The sequence below is a fragment of the Scyliorhinus canicula genome, chromosome 12 (genome assembly GCF_902713615.1).
Source record: "Scyliorhinus canicula chromosome 12, sScyCan1.1, whole genome shotgun sequence".
Lineage (NCBI taxonomy): Eukaryota > Metazoa > Chordata > Chondrichthyes > Carcharhiniformes > Scyliorhinidae > Scyliorhinus > Scyliorhinus canicula.
Window position 1 is genome coordinate 40,675,106 of NC_052157.1, and position 25,185 is coordinate 40,700,290.

The window sequence follows — 25,185 nt, forward strand, 5'->3', positions numbered from 1 at the left end:
GTGTCTTTAAGACAGATATAGACAGGTTCTTGATTAATAAGGGGATTAATAGGGAGGACATTTTGCCCATCAAATTAAAAAAAAAAATCTTTATTAGTGTCACAAGTAGGCTTACATTAACACTGCAATGAAGTCACTGTGAAAATCCCCTAGTCGCCACACTCCAGCACCTGGGTACACAGAGGGATAATTCAGAATGCCCAATTCACCTAACAAGCATGTCTTTCGGGACTTGTGGAAGAAACCGGAGGAAACCCTCACAGACACGGAGGAGAGCGTGCAGACTTCACACAGACAGTGGCCCAAGCGGGAATAGAACCGGGGACCCTGGCGCTGTGAAGTAACAGTGCTAACCACTTGACATTCCGAAAGAGCACTCTACCTAGGACCACTTCCCCCGCCCAATCCCTGTAATCCCATAACCCCCCTAACCTGCACACCTTTACACCACAAGAGCACCCGAAGGAAATCCAAGCAGACATGGGGAGAATATGCAAACTCCACACAGACAGTTACCCAAGGCTAGAACAAAACCCTGTTCCCTGGCACTGTGAGGCAACAGTGCTAACAACTATGCCACATCAATGATCTCTCTGGCCACTTTATTAAAGACCCTAGGATGAAGTCCATCGGATTCCAACAATATTCTAAGCACCACTTCCCCAGTGACTGTAATTTTCTCGAGTTCCTCCCCACTCTGCATTTCCTGATTTACAGCTATATCCAGGATGTGGGGGCGGCACGGTGTTTAGCACTGCTGTATCATGGCACGGAGGACCACATATATATTATTCCCACCCATTAAGTCCAATCAAAATCAGGTTTTACTTTGTATTTATGTTATTAACTGTATTCCTGATTAATTATTCTAACTCGGTTGAACATAATTCCGATTTATCGGTGATTTAAATCATCAGGGCTGGGCATTGCTATCAAGAAACAGAGCCATTTGTCTGTCACCAATTTATTTCTTCAAAAACTTACCTTGTTTTTATTTGAGTTCTGGTTTCTTTCCAAAGCAGTTCTTAATCCATTATTGCTATCGTAAAGTGCTTTATTGGCTTCTCTAAAAATGCAAAAAAGGGAAGGAAGATTGACAATGGACCATTCAAAATAATATGTTAACCTATTCCAAAAAAAATTACTTCAGAGCAGGGGCAACATGCAGTTACAAATGAAGGGCATTGACCTGAAAGGTTACCTGCGTTTCTCTATCCATAGAAGTTAGCGGATCCTGCTGAGGGTTTTCAGCATTGTCTATTTGTATTATGTATTTATATAGCACATAGGAAATAGGAGGAGAGTAGGCCATTTGCGCCCTGAGCCTGCACTATCATTCAACTAGATCATGGCATTTTCCCAACACTATCCCCATATTCCCTGATATCTTTAATATCTAAAAATCTATCAATTTCTGTCTGGACATACTCAAATCAACGACTGATCCTCAGAATTCCAAAGATTGACGTCCGGTGGCGACCATGGTGTGAGTGGTTACACATTTAGAAGCTCCCACTCATGGTGGACCTTTTCCTCCGATTTATAGTGGATTTGATTGACAAAACAAGGCCCTGGTGAAGTAGAAGAGGAGGATTCCCCACCAGTGTATGGATTTGTGGACCAGAAGTGGTCTGTAAAGCCGAAGGTGGGAGTGGAGCCTGCGACTCAGGGGAATATGGCGGAAGGTCAGGGAGCGATGCTGCCGTCCCAGTGGTCGACAGAGGAACTTGTGACCTTTCTCCATGAGAAGTTTGCTCAGCAGAGAAAAGAATATCTGGATCCGATAAAGGCTGTAGTTGATTGTGTGGAGCAGAGACCGGAAACCCAGGGCCAGGCGATTCAGAAGGTGGAAAAGGTGGTGGCTGAGCACGATGATCAGCTAGCCGCGATGGCAGTGGAGATGGGGCTGATGAAGGACAAGAGTTGGTCTGCCGGAGGGCAGTGAGGGATTGGACGCAGGTGCATATGTGGCGCGTATGTTTGAGAAACTGCTGGGGGAAGGTGCATTTACTCGGTCCTTGGAGGTGGACAGGGCGCATAGGAGGAAGCCGCTGAGGAACGAGCCGCCAAGGGCGATGGTGCTACGAATGCACCGGTTCCTAGACAAGGAACAGATCTTGAGGTGGACCAGGCAGACGAGGAGCTGTTTATGGGAAGGCAACGAGCTGCATGTCTATCAGGACCTGGGTGCAGAACTGGCCAAAAGAAGAGAGAGTTTTAATAAAGTGAAATCGGCCCTCTTTAAGAAGGGGGTGAAGTTTGGCATGTTGTACCCAGCGCGTTTATGGGTCATTTATGAGGGCCAGAAACTTTATTTCAGAATGCCAGAAGAGTCAATGAACTTTGTCAGGGACAGGGGACTGGCAGGTGATGGAGGACATTGAACTTGGGGGTGAGTAGTTGTGTGCTGAATCTGCTGTTAAACTTCGTTTTTTCCCCTTCCGGTTCTGTATGTATTGTTTTGTACTACGTTTGAGGCCGTTACTCAGTTTTATTTGCGGGTTAACTTTGTTCTTAATGGCAGATGGTGAGTGGAACTTTCTTCTTTGTGTTTGTTGGGGATTGTAAAGTTTGCATATGTATGTAAGTTGGTCGAGCGGGGGAGGGAGGGGAAAGCAGGTGATGTTGCTGAAGGGGGTTGGGATTGTTATTTTATTAGGGAGAGGGAGGGGGTATTGATCTGTTGACAGGGGTGGGACTGGTGTTTGGAGACAGACTGGGGGTCAATGACAGTGGGCACCTGTGGGCAGGCCTGAAGAGGCGCGGGACTGGAGGCTGGCCTAAGAGGGGTTATGGTTGATCGGCAGGGGAGGGGGATGGGGTGCCCCTGACCAGGCTGATCACATGGATCGTGAGAGGGCTGAATTGGCCGGTCAAAAGGGTTTGCGTGCTCGCACACCTGAAGAGTTTAAAGGCGGACGTGGCAATGCTACAGGAGACACACCTGAGGATGGTGGATCAGACTAGGATGAGGAAGGGATGGGTGGGGCAAGTATTTTACTCGGGTCTAGACTAGGGGATAGCGATTTTGATCACTAAGTGAGTATTATTTGATGTGGGGAGCATAGTGACAGATTCGGGGTTAGGTACGTTATGGTGAGTGGGAAGCTGGAGGGAATGCCGGTGGTATTAGTGAACATCTATGCACCAAACTGGGACAACACGGAGATGGACAGACCCATTAGGGAGATTCTAGGTTAGGGACAGGAGGTACTCGGTGGCCCCGGAGGTAGGGCTGTTGAAGGAACGACAGAAGTTGCAGATGGAGTTTGGCCTGCTATCCACAGGGAAGGCGGTGGAGCAATTGAGGAGGGCGGGAGGGACGGTGCAGGAGTACGGGGAGAAGGCCAGCAGGATGTTAGCACACCACCTCAGGAAACGGGAGGCCGCTATGGAGATAGGAAGAGTGAAGAATATAGGGGGGAAACATGATCTTGGACCCAGCGGGGATGAATGGGATATTCAAGGAATTCGATAGTCGGCTGTATGAGTCAGAGCCCCAAGCTGGGGTGGAGGGAATGTGGCAATTTTTGGAGGGTTTAGAGTTTCCGAAAGTGGAGGAAGGGTTGGTGGAGGGGCTGGGAGACCCGATTGGGCTCGTTGAAGTAGCGGAGGGATTGGAGGCCATGCAGTCGGGCAAGGCCCGGGGCCAGACGGATACCCAGTGGAATTTTACAACAGGTTTTCTGGGGTACTGGGGCCACTGCTGGTGAGGGAATTTAATGAGGCTAGGGGGCGAGGTGTTATTCCCCCAGAAATGTCACAGGCTTCGATCTCATTGATTCTGAAGCAGGAGAAGGACCCAGAACAATGCGGATCATACAGGCCAATCTCCTTCTGAATGTAGATGCCAAATTGCTTGCCAAGGTTTTGGCCTTGAGAACAGAGGATTGTGTTCCAGGGGCAATAGGGGAGGACCCAACGGGATTTGTCAGAAGACAGTTAACGGCCAATGTTAGAAGGCTACTGAATGTTATCATAATGCCCTCCGAGGGTAGGGAGGTGGAGGTAGTGGTCGCTCTGTACGTGGAAAAGGCTTTTGTCCGGATGGAGTGGAAGTATTTGTGGGAGGTCCTGGGGCTGTTTGGGTTTGGGCAGGGCTTTGTAGACTGGGTCCAGTTGCTGTACCAGGCACCGGTGGCAAGTGTGCGGACGATCCGAGTGAGCTCGGAGTATTTTAGACTGTACCAGGGGACAAGGCAGAGATGTCCACTGTCCCCACTGTTGTTTGCCTTGGCTATAGAGCCATTGGCGATGGCACTGAGAGCGTCAAAGGACTGGAAGGGGTTAGTCTGGGAGGGGGTGGAGCACAGGGTCGTTATATTTGGAGGACCTACTCCCGTGTATTTCTGGCCTGTTAGGGGTGATGGGAGAGATGTGGGAGATTATGCAGATCCTAGGGGACTTTGGCCAGTTCTCGAGGTATAAATTGAATGAGAAAATAAAAATCGATTATTGTCACAAGTAGGCTTCAAATAAAGTTACTGTGAAAAGCCCCTAGTCGCCACATTCCAGCGCCTATTCGAGTAAACAAATATGGGTAAAAGTGAGGTCTTTATGATGCAGGCGAGGGGACAGGACAGGGAATTGGGGAGATGCCGTTTAAAGTGGTGGGAGAGAGTTTTCGATACTTGGGAATTCAGATGGCACGAGGATAGGATCTGTTACATAACTGAAATCTGACCCGGTTAGTTGAGCAAACGAAGGAGGACTTTTGGAGGTGGGACATGCTCCCGTTATCACTGGGGGGGGGGGGGGGGGGGGGGGGGGGGTACAGACCGTAAAGATGACGGTTCTCCCGCAATTTTTGTTTGGATTCCAGTGTCTCCCTATTTGTATCTCAAAAGTTTCTTTTAAACGAGTCAATGCAGTGATCTCTGGGCTTGTTTCGATGGCCAATACTGCTGTTGGAGCGGAGCTGGGGGGGGGGGGGGGGGTGCTGCTGGCTGAATGTTAGGAATTATTACTGGGCGGCAAATATTGCCATGATCAGGAAGTGGGGGGTGGTCAATGTGGGAGCGGGTGGAGGCAGCGCCATGTAGGGGCACATGCGTAGGGAAACTGGTAACTGGTAAAATTGGGATTGTGTAATGTTCTGTTGGGAGATTCAACTAACCCGTGATCATATTTAGCCTGTCTCATATTGAATCAGATTTTACTTTCAGTAGCAAAACAGTGATACATTTCTAGGAAATGTTCTAAAAATGAAGTAAATTGTAAAGCATGATTGACTTCTACACAGGGTCAAGCAGGCACCTCCATGCCATGAAACTGTACTGATGCAATATCTATTGTGCCAATATTCCAGATTGGCCCACTGTAATTGCCATAAATTAGCGGGAATAGCACAGATTAAAAGAGAGAAATAACTTTCATGTTTAATGAAAAAGAACAATTTAGATACACATTGTCACCTTAGGTCATTCCCAGTACACAGGAACTGACCAAAATTCCTTAAACAGCATCTTCTAAACTCACGACCACTACCATCTAGAAGGACAAGCTCAGCAAATAGCTGGAAAGACCAACATCTGAAAGTTCCCCTCCAAGTCACTCACCATCCTGGATTCAAATCGCCATTCTGTCACTGCGTGTGTACATACACCATATGTGGACTACAGTGGTATACTACTGGGTGGCATGGTAGCACAGTGGTTAGCACTGTTGATTCACAGCACCGCGGCCCCGTGTTCGATTTCCGCTTGGGTCACTGTGCGGAGTCTGCACGTTCTCCTCGTGTCTGCATGGGTTTTCTCTGGGCGCTCCGGTTTCCTCCCACAAGTCCCGAAAGGTGAATTGGACATTCTGAATTCCCCCCGTGTACCCAAACAGACGCCAGAGTGTGGCGACTAGGGTATTTTCACAGTAACGTCATTGCAGTGTTGATGCAAGCCTACTTGTGACAATGCTAAAGATTATTATTATTAAAATGAAAGCTCACCAACACCTTCTCCCGGGGTCTTCAGGATGGGCAATAAATACTGACCTAGCCAGCAATGCCCACATATCATGATTGCATTTTTAAAAAATTATTTTTAGACTGAAAAGTTTTATATCACTAAATATAAATAAAGATAACCTACTGAAGCATCTGGACCTGATTGGTGGAAACTTCATTCTCTTCAGTGAGTTTCTTTATGGCTTCCTTTGCCCTATTTTGAGGAAATTGAATTATTAAAGCAAGAATTCTGTAATATGCACCTTGTCCTGCAAAACAAACTTGCACAACCCACAAACACACACACAATCCAGCTGAAAATTGCAAGAGCCAGCAGACCCTCGGCCTGGTGATTTCTGCTCTCATCTCGTCACTACAAAGTAACTGGCCAAATTTTCATCCTGGTATGGAGGCAGTTTAGCCTGTCAAACTGCGGGAGAAGCAGTTTTCCATGCATTTTAACAACATGACTTCTGCTTCTTTAATACAATTGGCTATGTTTTAGCAATCGGACTCTCAAGTGATCCATACCAACATGCCTTTTCAAAAATCACACTCAACTTAATTTATACAAAACAAGACTTTTCTAAGGATTTTACTAGCAGGTTGAAAAAAGATCTGTGGAGCCATTTTGTGCATTTTATAATACCATGATTTTGACACAACAGAAAGATACTCTCTATGAGAAGGCAAATACAAGGTAAAACAATGTTCAACAACATGCAGTTATAAAGAATATTTAATGCAGTAAAATTTCCCCAAGGGCATATTCAGTCAAGAAGAAAAATCAAACCAAAGGAGGCTGCATCAGAACAGGTAACCAATAATTTGATCAAAGAGATAGGTCACAAAGGAGGAGAGAGACAATGGTGACATGGATGTTTTGGAAGGGAAATCTATAGCAGGACAGAGGTCACTGAAGGCATGCCTGTCAATGGTGGAGCAGTGAGTGTGTACCATTTTGTTAGGAGACTCAGTAGTTTTGGTCGCCACTGCTGGAGTGAAGGAAGTCAGGAACAAAAAACCGGAATTGGAGATGCAGATTCTTTTTAGCAGATTAAAGGGATTACAGAGAAAGGGTGAGGTTAAGTCATGGAGGCCTTTGAACATCTTTTGAATTGGTAATTTCAGGTATTGCTAAACTAGGGACCCCAGCATCCACAAGACGATGGATAAAATGGGGAGAATTCAAGTCAGGATACAGGCAGCAGCATTTTGGAGAAGCTTGTGTTTGTGTAGGGTGATAAACTGCTAAAATAAAAGGAGGCGCCGAAAGTATTATAATCAGAGCAGATACGTTCAACAGCAGTTTGGAATGCCAACTCGCCAAGTCAAACACTAAAATTGGACAGAAAAAGATATTGCATTCGGATGTAAAAATATTTGTTTGGTATAACGTTGCTTATTTACCGTTCCTGATCAAGTTGATGATCGGCGAGCTGATTTTTGTGCTGGTCTATTCTGGCTTCAAGAATGGAAATCGCTGTCTGGCTCTTAAGCTGTGAACTTCTCAAATGCTCATTCTCCTGCAATAAGCAAACATAACACACATTTAAATTGAAAATACCGAACAGCACAGTTGCCCATCAGAAGGTTGCAGGTTCAAGTCTCACTCCAACCACTTGAGTACATGGGCTGATATTTCAATGCAGTACAGAGGGAGTGCTGCTTTGTAGGAGGAACCGTCTTTCAAATGAGGGGCTGGATTCTCCGTCAGCGGGATCGTCCATCTTGCCCGCAACGCACTTATGCCCGTGCATTTCCCGACAGCGTGGGGGTGCCCACAATGGGAAACCCCATTGGCCGGCTGCCAGGACGGAGAATCCCACTACCGGTGGGGGCATGCCGCACCAGTAAGTGGATGCGGAGGAACGAAGACTCTCGCCCGAGATATTTAATGACAGCCTCATTTGCCTTCTCAGGTAGACACACAAAGTCATGTTTCACAATTTGAAGAAGGGAAGGCGAATGTTCCAGACAATACATATCCCTTAATATACGTAACAAACACAAGATTATCTAATCAGTATCACAGTGTTACATATGGGTGCATGGTGTACACAATTTTGGCTGCAATAAATAAATTAAATAAATAATGGCCGCACTTATTTCATTGGTTGTAATGCTATTTGGGACATTTGGAGGTGATGAAACGTTGATGGGCGGGATTTACCGACCAACCCACTGCATGTTTTTCGGCCACAGAGGCAGCCCACCAGTGGGATTTTCTGGTTCCCTCTGTTGTCAACGGGATTTCCCATTGACCGCACAACTCGTCACCGAGAAGACCATACACCATCAGTGGGACTGGAATATCCCGCCAGCGTGAACGGATGGTAAATTCCGCCAGATATGTGTCAGTCTTCCTTTCCCTGTTTACTTGGGGAAAAATTTCAAATGAGGCATTTACGAGTGCAGGAATGATGTTTAGCACACTGATACATACATTTAGGTTGCAATTTAGTGGCCCTGTTGATCACGAGCACAAAACCCATAATGGCCACTAAATCTCACGAGCAGCCAAAAATGGGATTTGTGCTGTCGAGATCTCTTTTGAACATAGAACATACAGTGCAGAAGGGGGCCCATCGAGTCTGCACCGACCCACTTAAGCCCTCAATTCCACCCTATCCCCGTAATGCAATAACCCCATCTAACCTTTTTGCTCACGAAGGGCAATTTATCATGGCCAATCCACCTAACCTACACGTCTTTTGACTGTGGGAGGAAACCGGAGCACCCGGAGGAAACCCATGCAGATACGGGGAGAACGTGCAGACTCCGCACAGTGACCCAGCGGGGAATCAAACCTGGGACCCTGGCGCTGTGAAGCCACAGTGCTCTCCACTTGTGCTTCCCTAAAGAGGTCCCCGGTAACATAAGTTCAGAACCTGATTTCCATACATTTCAATTTATTAACATCTACTTTCCTAGCTTGATGCCATAAAACATCTGCCCACACGTAGCTTCCCACCCAGATGGTGTGACGCCATGAATCAATGCAGGCTTACAAAACCCAAAACCATTCGTAATGACCATATCGGGGGTTCAATGCAAGTATAGCCCCAGACGATTGAGGGACATGGCTGGGAAGCGCCCCTGGCACTGCTGTGCAGTCCAAGAGATATACACCGGGTTTCTCAACCCAGCCAACACACGCCATTTTGAGGAAGATCATTAAAGCTGTGCCACTGTTATTTTAACAAAATCACAATGTTTGATCATCCACAGGTCTTTGCGTATCCAGCTTTAGGATTTATTCACCCATTGGGATTATAGCCATTGCTTAAAAATACTCAAAATTTCAAACAGGCCAATAGGTGCCAATCAGATCCAGTTACCAGGCTGAATTACTAGAGTTCACAGAATCATTGAATCATATGGCACAAAAGGCCATTTTGCCTATCAATACTGTTCTTGGTTTTAACAAAAAAATCCCACTTTCCAGCTCTTGGTCTGTAGCCATGAAGTACTTAACATGCACATCACAGTATGGGTCCAGTAAACTGAAACTGGTAGCTTCTCTGTTCTGAAGGGTTAATCAAATTCTACACATGTACTCATGTCATGAAGATTTTTCCTCACTAGTTGAAAGAACTGGAAGTCAGAATCAACACACAGAATTTGTGATCATGGAGGTGATGGGGTTTGTATGACATGAAATAAGTTTCAAATGGACGTTTTCTCACAGATACTAATCAAATCACACCAAGCACCCTGGGATTTATGGGCAGTTTGGGAGATGGTGATGTTGTGGTAATGTCACTGGTCCAGTAATCCAGGCTAATGTCCTTGGAACATAGGTTCAAATCCCACGATGGCAGCTGGTGAAATTTAAATTCAATTAGTAAATTTGGAATTGAAAGGCTAGTCTCAGTGCCGGTGATAGTGGCCAGAATTCTCTGGCTGCTGGGATTCTCAGATCACATTGAAAGCGGACCCCCACCCGCAGGATTCCCGGCGGCGTGCGGTGCCTTCAATGGGAGATCCTATTGACTGCGGCGGGAATAGAGAATCCTGCCGCCAGCGAACGGTGAGCCGCTGAGGAACTCAGCCCCACAAAACCATCATTGATTGTTGTTAAAATCCATATGGTTCATTAAGATCCCTTCGGGAATGAAATCCGCCGTCTTCACCCGGTCTGGCCTACATGTGACCCCAGGCCCTATGGTTGATTCTTAAATACCCTTCAAAATGGCCTAATGAGCCATTCAGTTTGAGGGCAATTAGGGATGGGGAAGCAACACTCACCCCATTAAAAAAAGTGATGTCTTTATCTAATAGGTTGGTTATGATCTAATGAGATTGGCCAACATTCTATAACATTACATGGTCTGGGCCACTTGGCTAGCACACATTTGGCATAACAAGTATCACCAGATTGCAATTTAGCACACACCTCTCGGTCTGTCCAAATCAGCTGGGCAGCAGAGCTAGCATACCTACGCTTTGATTAACCTCACTCAGCCTTTGAATCTGGTCAGCTCAGGGGTCAGTTGTTTTGAAGTCTGGAAAGGTAGCACTTAAAAATTATTTATTATGTGTTTTTTTTAAAATCGGGGGAAAAAAACAACATTAAATCAGGAGCAGATTCATTTTACAACACACACAGGCCAGCTATTAGGAAGAGCTATCCAATTAGTTCAATCGGATTCTTTCCCCACAACCCTGACAATATTTCCAAGTATAAATCCTTTTGCAAATTACTAATGAACCTGCCTGCCTCAACCTTGAAAATAATACATTCCAGGTCATAACAACTTGTTGTTTAAAACCAATTCTCACCACATCCCCTCTGATAACATCACCAAAGGCAATAACGAGATTCGAGAAGTTATTCGAGATTCAGAAGCCTCACTGCTGATGTGAAGCTGGGTAAACCAGGTTTATTTTGGTTCCTGGCCAATGACCAGCTCTGTGCATTGTGTTAATCAGATATTGGTTTTGTTCTTCAATGCTGTGAAATAGCTCCTTCAGGGACTGCAACAATAGATTCACCTCAAAACATGCTTACGCATTCTTCCCCTGTTCATCATTCAAGATCCCTCAGATGCAAGGAATTTTAGAAATCCAAAGAGGTTGCCAAGACAACAGAATATCAATGCATCCACAGCAGGGTGTGGACAGTGTCTAATTTCCACCTGCTCAGGAGAGGAATGAAAACTCCAGAAATGCAACGGATTAATTGTTTGGATTATGGATCATTGTTTGGATTATATTCACTTATAAAAAAAAGAATAATGTTTGCAACATAGACAAAAAAACACCCACACATACCAGAGTCAATTCATCCAGCTGTTCCTTCAGTGCTGAGATGTCCCCTTTGGAATTTGAATTCCACAGCTCTTCATTAAGCTAGAGAAACACAGCAGTGATATGCTTTAGTGCATAATCGATACCATCAACTGTAAGGTTCCACGGTGTTTACACAGCTAGTTACAAAATATTACAACTTAAACATCACAGGCGATTTTAAAAATATCATTTATGGGATGTGGGCTTCACTGGCTAGGAAAGCATTAATTGCCCATTGAGAAGATGGCTAACCAATGCAGTGTAGGTACATCCACAGTGCTGTTAGGGAAGGAGTGAGTTCCAGGTTTTTGACCCAGTGGCAAGTGAAGGAACGGCCGATACATTTCCAAGTCAGGATGGTGAGGGTCTTGGAGGGCAACTTCCAGGTGGTGGTGCTCCATGTATTATGGGCCAGGGTTTAGAAAATTCCAAAGTATATCATGGAGTTCACCTGACTTACAACTGTTCATCGACTTTGGTTACAATGAGCACAAGGGCCTGTCTTTCAGGTGTTATTCAGCAGAGGCTTAAGCACTTTAAAATTTTAATCAATTCTATGAAGTTAGTTAACATTTTTCTAAACACACATAGTAAGAATTTTTATCAATTACAAACATTAATACCCCACACAGCTACAGTAATCTATGTATCACCCTTAATAACTTCCCCCCTTTAACTGTTCCAATTTAATAACAAGATGTCATAAACCAGAAACCCCTTTTCAAAGATGTGGCTCAACATACAGCACTCTTTCTATCTTTAAGACTTGGTATGGATATACCTATTTCCTTTCCAAAACAGGTTTGAATTCCTTCCGGAAAACAGTTATCACTTTAAAGTTATCTAGTAATCTGGAAACAGCTTTTAAACTGAAGATACAGAGACAGGCCAAGATTTCTCTTTCTGAGCACAGCAACCAAATGTGAAAACTCAGGAGCCACAAACAAGCCCCAAACCAAAGCGAAAGTAAAACCAACCCCCAGAGCCGCAGCCCAGCTCCACCCACAAAATGACATCACTGAAGGCATGTGATAAGACAAAAACATTTCTTAAAGGGACACTCACATGACACATGCATCGGTTGCCTTTGTCGTTCTAGATGGTGGTGACCGTGGGGTTGGAGGTGCTGCCTAAGGAGCCTTGGGGACTTCCTTGGGCTTTTAAGAATTTCCACAGAAGTGGGTTAGCCCTGCAGCCTCACAGCGCCGAGGTCCCAGGTTCGATCCCGGCTCTGGGTCACTGTCCATGTGGAGTTTGCACATTCTCCCCCTGTTTGCGTGGGTTTCGGCCCCACAACCCAAAAGGTTAGATGGATTGGCCACGCTAAATGGCCCTTAATTGGAAAAAATGAATTGGGTACTCTAAATTTAAAAAAAGAATCTCCACAAAAAATGTGTACTTTTCCTTTTGGGCGTGCCAGAGGTCATGGAAAGGTTAGAATCATCCAACCTGAGGCCTTTCAGCACCACATTCCTGTTGTGGCTATTGGGAAAAGTGAACCAAAATAGTCTCACTCCCCTGGCCTTTCCTCCCCCATTATCCTGCAATTTCTCTCCCTTCCAGTATATATCCAGTTCCCTTTTGAAAGCTACTAGCTTCTCTATTTCTACCACCTTTTCAAGCATAGATTGTCATAACACAGTAAAATAATTAATCCTCATCTCCACTCTGGCTTTTCAGCAAATCATTTTAATCCCGTGTTCTCCGTGATACAGACCTTCCCATCAGTCGAACAGGTTCTCATTATTTACATATCAAATGCTCCGGAAAACAACTATCAAATTCACTTTTACTGCACTAATGGAAAACAATCCCCGCTTCTCGAGTCTCTTCACATAACTGAAGTCCACATCCCTGGTACTATTCCAGTAGGTGTCCTGAAGGTCCAGAGTTGACCCAATACTGCAGCTTGGACCCATCAGTAGTTGAAAGAGGTTCTTTTCAGGTAGGGAAATAATATCTACGAAATGTAACTGGTCAGAGTTGAGTAATGACTTGAAAATCATTCATTCATAGAATTTACAGTGCAGAAGGAGGCCATTCAGCCCATCGAGTCTGCACCAGCCCTTGGAAAGAGCACCCTACTGAAGCCCAAGCTTCCACCCTATCCCCGTAACTCCACCTAACCTTTTGGACACTAAGGGCAATTTCCCATGGCCAATCCACGTAACCTGCACAACTTTGGACTGTGGGAGGAAACCGGAGCATTTGAGGAAACCCACGCAGACATGGGGAGAAAGTGCAAACTCCATGCAGACAGTCATCCAAGGCCATAATTGAACCTGGGACTCTGGAGCTGTGAGGCAGCAGTGCTAACCACTGTGCCACCGTGCTGCCCATAATGTTAGATTGCCATTGTGGGTTTTGGGGAGCAGGAGAGAAGCAAGCAAAAAAACTGCTGTTTGAAAGTCTAAACTACATCCTCCCTACTTGTCCCTCCCCCTCCTACAGGTACCATGCCCTAAGAGGCTGTTGGTAACCATGAGCTTCCACTGGATTGGTCCATTATTATTTTTGGCAAAGTACTGACCATACGAGGTCAGGGCAGAAGTCGGCCACTCGGCTCATCGAGTCTGCTCTGCCGTTCGATGAGATCATGGCTGATCTGATCATCTTCAACTCCAATTTCTCACCTTATCCCCATTACCTTGGTTCCCTTACTGATTAAAAATCTGTCTATCTCCGCCTTGAACATACTTAATGACCCAGCCTCTACATCTTTCTGCGGTAAATAATTCCACAGATTCACTACCTTCGGAGAATAAATTGCTCCTCCTCCATGTCTTAAATGGATGATCCCTTACTTGGAGGTTATTCCCTCTGATCCTAGACTCTCCCATAAGAGGAAACACGTCTCAGAATCAATCCTGTCAAGCCTCCCCCCCCCCCCACTCGAGAATCCTATATGTCTCAATAAAGCCACCTCTCATTCTTCTAAACTCTTAGTGAGCACAGGCCCAATCTATTCGACCTCTCCTCAGAAGAAAATCCCTCCATATGCAGGATCAGCCTAGTGAACCTTCTCCACTTGTCCCAACTTGGACATGTTCTGCAAACAAAGAGTCAACAAGCCAAGCAGTTTTATCTTGCTTACAAATCAGCAGAGCATCGGAGACAGAATGGAGAAAGATCTTTGTGTGGTAGTGTAAGCGACTGATTCAAGACCTATCCAAATGGTTATGGAAGATACCGATATAATTCTGAATTAATTTTCCTGCATACTTTATAGACATAGAATATTGAGCTGCAAAGTTATAAATCTACAAAAGTTGCATGAAAGCAGCTGCAGGATCTCATAACAGAACTTAGGCTAGCTGTTGATGGGGCGAGATGAATTAAAGTAGGAGGAAGCTTCTGTGCAGCAGAAACGCTAGTGCAGACCTGTTGGGCCGAGTGGCCTGATTCTATGCAGCAACCTCATCATTTTATCAGCTTTGGAGCTGTAAAGCCTGGAAGGTGAAGACTCTCATAGTTGAGATTTTCAAAATCCATGCATTGTCAGCAGTTATGAAAAAAATAAAATTCTGGACTAAACTGTTAGGAAAACTGAGACAGGCCAAACATTTTAATTAGAGTGAAGTATGTGCACATTGTCTTTTTAGATGTTCCTTCTGGAGGTTATAACAAAGAACAAATAAAAGTACAGCACAGGAACAGGCCCTTCGGCCCTCCAAGCCAGTGCCGACCATGCTGCCCACCTAAACTAAAATCTTCTACACTTCTGGGGTCCATACATTATTGTGTTGGCAAAATAAAGATAGTGCGAAAGCAGCCTGATGTTATTGTTGTTTTTTTAAACAGAGAAATAAATGGGGTATTTTATCACAGGTTAATTTAGTAATTTTGTTATGGATCAGCTCAGGTAGTGAAAGATCATTTCCTCCCTTATGTTCTTGCTGCTTTCTTCCAAGATCACAAATGGCAAGTTAAAAGACGGAAAAAAAGTTTTAAAAAAAACTTTTTAGGTTGTTACAACATAATGACAAATCCCTTAAACCAGACTAACTGATAACGCAAATATGTTCTTTGGAACTTGATGGGTTTCAGTACCTTTTTCATTCGGTCAATGACTGCCTGTAGATCCGTTACCTCGGTTTCATGCCGTTTCTGCATTTCTGCCACTTTTGCCTCAAGTTTCAACTGTTCCTGGAATGGACGAAACGCGAACAGTGAACTTTTGTTCATCAGAGTGAATAAGCAACCTTTGTTGTCAAGAGACCTGGTTTCAGCACACTACGCTAGTCAATGACAATAAAAAGAACAACCTATTGAGCCACTGAAGAAATGTAACACTGTCTTCAAACTGGAGCAATTCAAAGCTCAATTTCTTTGGACGGACAATTAATTGTTTTTTAAATTTGGAGTACGTAATTCATTTTTGTTTCCAATTAAGGGGCCATTTAGCGTTGCCAATCCACCAACCCTGCACATCTTTGGGTTGAGTTGCAGAAATCAACTCCACACTTCAAATAAAGATAAAAGAAAATTACAACGGATGTTGGAATCTGAAAACTAAACAAAAAAAAAAACAGAAAACACTGGACAATTTCAGCAGGTCCGACTGCATCTGTGAGAGAGAACGGAGCTAATGTTTCAAGGCTCAATGACTCTTGTGAAGGCCAAAGTCACACTTAATTTAGGTTTGCAGCAACAGTTGAAACAAAAGACAGTTTTGTCTGAACTCAAGTTCTCCCTCCACAGCTGCCGAGGCTTTCCAGCACTTTTTGTTCAAATTTCAGATTTCCAGCATCCGGTGCATTTTGCCCAATTGAGGACATTTTTAAAAAAAGATTGACTGGAATCTTGCAGTTTCTCAGGAGCTTCTTTCAAATGGCAGGAATGATTTTAGGTACAAGATGCACAAATGGGTACAAGGGCAGCCAGAGGCCGCCTTGTAGAGAGGGTCTAGGCCGCCTTGTAGAGGGGGTCTTGTCCACCTTCCCCATTCTGCCAGATGCAGGTGGATTGGCCATTCGGGTAGCACAGTGGTTAGCATTGCTGCCTCACAGCGTCAGGGATCCGGGTTCAATTCCGGCCTCGGGTGACTGCTGTGTGGAGTTTGCACGTTCTCCCAGTGTCTGCGATGGTTTCCTCCAGATGCTCCGGTTTCCTCCCACAGTCCAAAGATGTGCTGGTTAGGTGATGACAAATTGTCTCTTAGTGTCCAGGGATGTGCAGGTTAGGTTACAGGGGTTGAATGGGATGGTGGTAGGCCTAGGTACGGTGTTATTTTTGAGGGTTGGTGCAGACCCAATGGGCTGTATGGTCTCCTTGTGCAGCTTTTCTATGATTTACAGCAAGTCCTCACTTAAAGTTGTGATTGTATTCCTGAAAAATCAGAACTTACTGAAACATTGGTTCCTGAACCAAAATTAAAACTGGAATAAAAACAGAAAATGCTGGGTAAACTCAGGTGGTCAAGCAGCATCTGTGGTGAGGAACAGAGTTAACGTTTCAGATCTAAATGATCCTTCTATAGGTTCAGTTGGGGTGTCCTTTTCAAAAAAACAAGCAAACATTATGAAGCTCTCGCTAAATTCCAAACGATAAGAGGGAGCAGTTAAAAGGAAATGTACAGTAGCAGCCCCAGCTCGGCAGTCCTGCATTGGTACACCCACGTCCACAACATTGAAACTCTGACTTTGGATTGCATCTGCACCTTCAAAGGGAAGCAGCAAGAGGGTGTCTCAGAGAGTATGAATTTCAGCGGGAGGATGTGGAGAGATGGCAAGTCAGAAAGAAGATCAGCGGCAGGGAGAGTCCATTCCAAAATGGCACCAATTGGGTCACCTGGAACACCATGTTAAAATTAATCTTGCACCGCTCAATGAGATTACAGGCCACATTAATTTACAAATGTTAAAGTGAAGCAACATTGAACAGGGCAATATTAAACAAGGAATGACTGGGCAGGATTCTCCATTCTAGAGTCTAGGTGCTGCCGCCAGCGGAGAATGGGGACTGGTCCCCATTGGTGCGAGGAGGGCTGTGCAGGTCACAGTCCATTCCGAATGGATGCCCCAATTCCAAATTCCAGCAGCAGGCCCCCTCCCTTTCACAGTGCCAATCCCACTGACAAGGGGAGCACCTCCAACCCCTTATCAAGGAGGGGCATCAGGGGAATAATGGGCAGCACCCCAGCCCACACCACGCATGCACAAGGGCGATCTAACCCCTCCTCTGCCCAACCCTTTCAGCCCTTCCTCATTCAGCCACCACCCCCCCTGCCATTGCCAACAGTGCACTGCCCCCTGACACAATAGCACTGATCTTGGCAGTGACACCTTAGCCTGGTATGATGGATCTCAAGGTGGCGGGCGGGGGGGGGGGGGGGGGGGGGGGGGGGAAGAGAAATCAAGGGGTCATCCCATTGCTAATCTTCCCCCTTGCCACTGTCAGGCTGCAGAGAGGGATTCCCCAAGTGTCCAAGGGGTTGAATAGGCGTAGGATGTGGGCGAGGGCTTGACCCCTGGGATGGGGGTTCCTGGTCTGGACTACCCCTTCCAGCCCTTCCCAACCTGAAGATCATCCTTGGCATGGCGATATTAATATGGCACGGTAATATTAAGCTCCTCCAAATAATAATAATCTTTATTATTATCACAAGTAGGCTTATATTTACACTGCAATGAAGTTACTGTGAAAAGCCCCTAGTCGCCATATTCCAGCACCTGTTTGAATACACAGAGGAGAATTCAGAATGCCCAAATTACCTAACAGCACGTCTTTCGGGACTTGTGGGAGGAAACTGGAGCACCCAGAGGAAACCTCCACAGACTCAGGGAGAATGTGCAGACTCCGCACAGACAGTGACCCAAGACAAACCCGGGCCCCTGGCGCTGTGAAGCAGCAATGTGAACCACTGTGCTACCGTGCCACCCGTATAAAGGTGGGCTAGATATGAAGATTTTTTTTTGAGCTCAACTCCAAACAACCTCAAACCCTCCCACCTCCTTTTAACGAGGAGGTGTGTGGCGGTGTTGCAGGAGCCTCTTAGGTGACAAGTCAGTTAGCAAAGTTCTTAAGCAGGTTGTGTGCCTCCATTTCAACAACCATTTAATTTTTAAACTCAGGTTGACTATGTTTCCTAGGCTTCAGGCAGGTAAATGGAGGGGAGATGGCTGGATCCATGAGCCGACTGCCTTATAGCACTGCTTGTGGGCCTAGAGGACCAGGGCTATTTTCTCCTGCTCCAATGTGTAACCCAGTGACATCCTCCACTCAAACCTGCACCATGATTTCCGAAAACTCATCTCTCCGCCCCTTCACCTGAAGCACTAGGATTTCTTCTACCTACTCCGCTCCCCCATCCATTAGAAAGCTGCGACATAAATCTCTCCACCGGCTCCTCAGATGCGTGTGTTTCCTGCCTGACAGGCTGCCAGCCCATCAAGCAGGCATCAGATAAAAATGTTCTGGAAATTCAATCTTCCAGCGGTTTTCCATTCCAAACTCCACCCTCTCAACTCCCACCCAAATGTGCAGCCCTGCAAATATCAGGGTCCTTGATTCCATTTTAATAATGTTTTAAATGTAGGAAAGCATTGGAAATAATGCGCGCCGGGGGGGGGTGGGAAAAATGAGGTGGGCCCCGATCGTGGGCCAGACCCCATTGGAGGCCCCCCCCCCCCCCCCGCCGGGACACAGACACCCCCCCCCCCAACCACCACAGACCACCCCCAACCCTTCATGCAGAGTTCCCGCCGGCAGCGACCAGGGGTGAACGGTGCCGGCGGGAACTCTGCTTTTTCTGCACGGCCGCTTGGCCCAGAGAATCGGCGGACTGCAGCCAGCATCGCGGCAAACGCGCCGGCGCAAATGGTGCGATTCTCCGCACCTCGGAGAATCGTGCACCGGCCTCAGGGTGGCGTGGCGCGGTTGCGGTGATGCTCCAGCCCGGTGGGAGGTTCGGAGAATCACGCCCCTGATGTCTGGTAGTGTAAATTGACCACTTTCTTTCAAAAAACGAAAGTTCCTGTATGGATTGCACTGCACACCTGCCCTTGTATGGGTGTCAGTGTCTACTTTCAAAATAGACTTTTGAAAGGAATGCATTAAAGATCCAAAAGTTCTGGGGCGGTACTCTCCACTCCCGATAAAAATCAGGATGGCCGTCGTGAAATCGGCCGAGGTTCACAACGGCCTCAGGGCCGCTCCCCGCACCTAATTCACCCCCACCCGGAGGGCTAGGAGCAGGCCTCCGTCTTTCCCGGCCGCGACCTCGTCACGCCAGAAATGACGCGCAAAACGTCCCATCTGTGAGGTCATCCGCGCATGCGCGGTGGCCATCTTTCTCTTCAGCCGCCCGGCAAGACGTGGCGGCTTGATCTTGCCGGGCGGCGGAGGGGAAAGAGTGCGTCCGTTTTGGATGCTGGCCCGATGATCGGTGGGCACCGATCGCGGGCCTCTCCCCTCCTGAGCACAGTCGTGGTGCTCCCGTGCCAATCGGGCCCCTAGATGCCCCAAACGGGCATCTGGCGCCCATTTCACAAATGCAGCAACCAGGTGTGGTTGCTGCCGTGGTGAAACGGGCGCGAAGGGCCGGCCGCTCGGCCCATCGGGCTCAGAGAATCGCCATTCGCCGTGAAAAATGGCGAGCGGCGATTTTTCCGAGCCGGGGGGGGGGGGGGGGGGGGGGGGGGGGGAAATCGCTGGGGGTGCAAAAAATGTCGGGAGGCCATCCCACGATTCTCCCACGCTGCGTGGGGAGCGGAGAATTCTGCCCCTGGACCTTAATCAGCGGTAATTCTGTCAAGACAATGGTAACTGCTAACCAGTCAGATATCTAACGGACTTTCAAAATCCCTTGTGGAGCAGGAAATAAAGCCATCGCCTGCTGGTTCCTACGATCTTGGAGAAATGTGTCACAAGTTTGGGATAAAAGATCAAAAAAGTGATTATTTATTCTACAACAATGACTGCAAGATATGTTCATTAAATATTCCTTCTTGGAATATACAGAGAGGAAACCACTTGTTTTGCCAAGACAGACAGGAGTTGCTTCTTTTTTCTCACTGAAGCTTCTTTTTTCTCTCTGAAGTAAAGATTGGCTCCAAAGATCACATTTCAACTCCAGTATTTTAAGGAAACCAACAAACTTCAAACGACTGCAATGATCAACAATGTCTCAAGAACAAGCAAAGGACTTAATTGTATATTCTTTAAACTTTCATTTGGACTCAACTTTCCATTGTTGTGATCAACTGAGAGGGTCGAAAAAGGGGAGCCAGCTTACTCTCCTGACCAGATTGTAACATGGTGCTGCACTATTTTCTTGGGAGTAATTCCCCTACCATTCCAAGGGTTAAAAAGGGACACTGTTTTAATTGCAGTCCTGGGAAAGTTATGCAATTACATTCCTGCACATGCAGAATCTGAAGAATGCAAAGCGGCAAGTAATTAATAATTACCCAACAATTTGTCATGTGAGAGTACCTTTAAGAAGTGGGTGTTTATAAATGGGTGTGTATATAAGTATCTGTAATGAGAGTACCTTTAAGAAATGTGTTTATTACTGCAGTGATGTCAGAGAGTGGGTGGAGGTGGGCTGTCAGCTTTTTACTTTCGTTTTAGGCCGTTTGCTGCAGGATGCGTTTCAGTTTCATTTTCAGAGCTGGATATCTGCAGTCACAGCCAGAAGGTGTATTAGAGTCTCTCTCTGTAATATAAAGACTGTAAATCAATCCTGGTGATTTAAAACTAATAATAGGAGTGACTTTAACCTGATGTGCTTTTGGTAAAATGTGTTTTACGTCTTATGGATGTTAAAAGGCAAGCTTAACGGATAACTTAGTGTTGCATTCGTTGGGGGTTGTCTTTGAATTAATGGTTGCTAAGATGTTCGCTGTACATTTTAAAAAGGCTAACTTGAGTTCATAGAATAAACATTGTTTTGCTTTAAAAAATACTCTTCCATTTCTGCTGTACCACACCTGTAGAGTGGGCTGTGTGCTCCTCATTCCACAATCTAATAGAAGTTGTGGGTCAGCTGAACTCCATGATACACTTTGGGGTTCTCTAAACCCTGGCCCATAACAAATTGCACAAAGGCACAGAATTCATATCAGCTCCTACACTTGGATCTCACCTCGGCTCGGAGTTTCTGCTCAAGTTTTGTTGCCTGCTGTTCCATGTCTTCTTCCATTTCAGCCAGCCGCACATCAGCCAATTCCTCCGTCCTACAACAAGACAATCAAGTAGCTAGTACGGTGTTTTTAACTGCAGGTTAAAATTAACTATTCCCTTGTAGGCAAGTAGCATTTCATCACAACTTTGGGACATTAGATTTGGGTGAAAGAGCTGGTTTGGCCATGCGTATGAAAGGTTAACTCAGCAAAATATTACTGAGTGCATTCCCACAAAGAAAGCATTTCATCCTTTCATTGTCGCCTTGCAAACATATGGAGCACTAATGTAACTTGATGTTCATAGAATCATAGAATTCCTACAGTGCAGAAGGAGGCCATTCATCCTATCGAGTCCTCACCGACCTTCAGAGCACCCCTACCTCGGCTCACTCCTCCACCCTATCCCCATAACCCCACCTAACCTGTACATTTTTGGACCGTGGGAGAAAACCAGAGCACGGAGAGGAAACCCACGCAGACACAGGGAGAACATGTAAATTCCACACAGTCACCGAAGGCCAGAATTGAACCGGTGTCCCTGGTGCTGTGAGGCAGCAGTGCTAACCACTATACCACCATGCTGTCCAATAACATCAATGCAAGGCTTGGGCATAAATGCATTCATTAAGTTATCAGAACGCCTGAACATCTCGCTGCTCCAGGAACACATCATCATATTGGTGACAGGAACGTAGACATTGGTGTTATTTGAGATAACACCAATTACTACAAATCCCAGCTCAGCTCTGGACATTCTCTTGGTTTGGACATCATAGGGTTCTCTTGTAAATAGATCTCATGTACGCTCCAAACCAGGAGCTAACCTTTATGTCCTGATATACAGTCATATGATAGCATGGCGCAGGAGATCACAACAATGAAGCTCCCTAATCACACAAACCTGATACCATTAATTCAACACGTGCCTTCACATTCACTTTCCCAATCTATCAAAAATCCAGCAGATTAAGACTGTACCGAGACGGTGCCAAATCCAAACCATCTAGCTGTATTATTTTTGTTAACAGTGAACACAAGTATTAGTTACTGCAGACATCATCTTTTTTCAATTCAATTTATTTCCTTCTCTTAATAATAGAAAAGAAAATTATAAACTGCGCCATACTATCCCTCGTTAGCAACTAACTAAATCTGTCCAGCTCTCTCAAACATAGTGGGGGATCTGTTGCCTCACCTGCCTTCAAAACTGACTGATCCAACCATATGTTGTTATGCTCCGTTATGCCCGACACACCTTCCGCTATTCCCAGAGAATCGTGGGAGAGCCCCTAAACAGGGTTCGCACTGGACGATGCACAGAGCCTGATGCTCCTGGATTCTCACCAATTTTCCTGCCCGAAATGGCACATTTTTTGGAGAAATGCACCCAAAGTCAACAATCCAGCTGTTCTCCTCATTCACCAGCAGAGCTCCCAATTAAACTGACGTTAGTCAGTTGGAGAACCTAGAACCTACATCCTGCTGTTTTCATTATCATTTGTCCTACCCGAGCACAATGGAATCCATTTTGTTTTTAGAATGGGTGAGAAGCGACACAGTAACCAAGCGTGTGAATCTCTTGGCAGCTTCACCCAAGTTACCTTTATGGGTTCCAGAGGTTCTCACCTACTCCTGTAAGGATATGAAAAATAATTCACGACTTAACCTCTGCTGAACCTCGGATGGGCCTTTTGCTGCCCATGGGCCTGGGTGAAGCCTGCACTTCGACTGGTTAAAGTGGGATAGTAGGAATTAGATGATAGTTAACAAGTTGTATTTACTGCATATTTCAATATAGTTCTTGTTATTGTTAAATTTACAAACCTAGTGACTGTAATTATTGGGCCGCCAGAGACCAAAGACTTTGGGTATTTTTCAAAGAATTATTTGTTAATTAAATGGTGTTGTGACTCCGAGTCAAGGGAGGTTGGAATTGACCACGCCCTAGCCCAATGTGTGGTAACACAAAATTCTGAGAAAGCTTGACGAGGTATATCTTCCCCTAGCTCGAAAGTCCCAGTCTCAAGGGAAGGGGTTGGCCACTTTGGACCAGGTTGAAAAAAAATTCTTCCCTCAGAAGGTTATGAACCCTTGGAAATTTCTACTCCCAGGGAGTTGTAGATACTACTGAGTTTATTTAAAATTGAAATTGATAGATTTTTGGGAAATAAGAGTATTGTGGGATATGGGGAGTGCACAGCCACTGGAGTTGATGTACAAGTTCAGACAGTAAGCTCCAGGGTTTGAATGGACTATTCCTGCTACATTTTTGTAAAATTCCATTGAATTCAACATGAAATTACATAATGGAATTGTGAAGAGGTGACTCATAGTGTCAGAAGAATAATTATCCTAAAATTTGGCCACTTGAACTGACACATCACAGACGCTCATTCATCCACAAGCTCTAATTTCATTTGTGTGCTATTCAAAGCATGTTGTTTAACATCTTTCCTTCAAATTACCATTTGCTTAATTTTGATGTACTTTTCAATTTCACATAAAACGGCATTAAAATATTACAAGCAGACGCTTGAAGGTTACACAATAAACAGTACCAGAAAGTTGAATCCTCTGTGAATCAAGTTTCAAAAGACAAATCACCACAAATCTAGAATCTGTCTCATACTGGGGTGAACAAATCACATATCATTTTGGCATTAAGCAGCCTGCTAATATTTTACACAATATGTTTTGCATTTCAACAAATTTACACCTGTACATTTGGTTATTAGTAATCTAACAGGGCACAGTAAAGGTCAGCAGTACAGCTTTGATCATTTTACATTTTCTGGTCAATTGGATGGTTTCGGTTCGATTTTTTGTGTGTCTCCATTTGTGTATTCTAAATTATATAGTGTCCAGCTCTTCTGTCAGCTTCGAAGCCTTTATTATAAAGGAGCCCTATGGATGATATTTACATGGCCATTTGTAGCATTCGTAATTTTCTCAAGATTTAAAGTTACTTTGCTTGTGACGAAACAGGTGGATAACTAAAAAGGTAACATTTCCAAAATCCACCCATATGTTTCTGTTTCACTCCAAATGTAATTGTGATTTTAAGATTAACAAAATAAATAAATCTTTATTATTGTCACAAGTAGGCTTACATTAACACTGCAATGAAGTTACTGTGAAAATCCCCTAGTCGCCACATTCTGGCGCCTGTTCTGGTACAGAGAGGGAGAATTCAGAATGTCCAATTCACCAAGCAAGCACGTCTTTCGGGACTTGTGGGAGGAAACCGGAGCATCCAGAGGAAACTCACGCAAACACGGCAGGGGAACGTTCAGACTCCGCACTGACAGTGACCCAAGTGGGAATCGAACCTGGGATCCTGGCGCTGTGAAGCAACAGTGCTAACCACTGTGCTGCCCTGCATGGTATGTGCACGGCAAGGGCCTGGATATCAATATAAACATCAGGGGTCAAACTGATCTCGAGGTCAATGCCACCTCATAAAGCCCAGGCAACTTCATCCAAATTGCACTTCCTTTTTCTCTTATTTGACTTAGTTGAATTTTGTAGGTCTAAACATTCCGAAAGGGCCATTCTGGACTCACCACCACCTTGAAAGGCAATTGGAGGGATAGGGGGTAAGGAACAAATGCTGGCTTTACCGGTGTCGCTCACATCTCATCAAACCACATTTCAAAACATTCTTGATCCTTGCTGCTCTTTGGTGAATAAATCCAAAAGCGCTACCTTGAGATCTATTAGTATCAACTACTGCAGACGTGCACTTATTAATGGATTAATTCATTTGAATTTTATGTGCCAGGAGGTGTGTAAATCACTGTCACATTACTGGTACATACATTTTCA

The 25,185-nt window shown here is 45.3% G+C and overlaps 1 protein-coding gene across 2 annotated transcripts in view; it reads right to left on the reverse strand.

The window, feature by feature from the left end:
* Window positions 1–25,185, reverse strand: part of zgc:162879 (ras and EF-hand domain-containing protein) — a 116,002-nt gene that overhangs the window by 26,417 nt on the left and 64,400 nt on the right. For both annotated transcript variants that reach the window (XM_038813825.1, XM_038813826.1), the window contains exons 3-8: window positions 21,321–21,411; window positions 15,284–15,379; window positions 11,216–11,293; window positions 7,349–7,464; window positions 6,084–6,152; window positions 985–1,066 (exon numbers count right to left, since the gene is read on the reverse strand). In XM_038813825.1, the coding sequence (XP_038669753.1) occupies window positions 985–1,066; window positions 6,084–6,152; window positions 7,349–7,464; window positions 11,216–11,293; window positions 15,284–15,379; window positions 21,321–21,411 (532 nt within the window). The remainder of the gene's footprint in view (window positions 1–984; window positions 1,067–6,083; window positions 6,153–7,348; window positions 7,465–11,215; window positions 11,294–15,283; window positions 15,380–21,320; window positions 21,412–25,185) is intronic.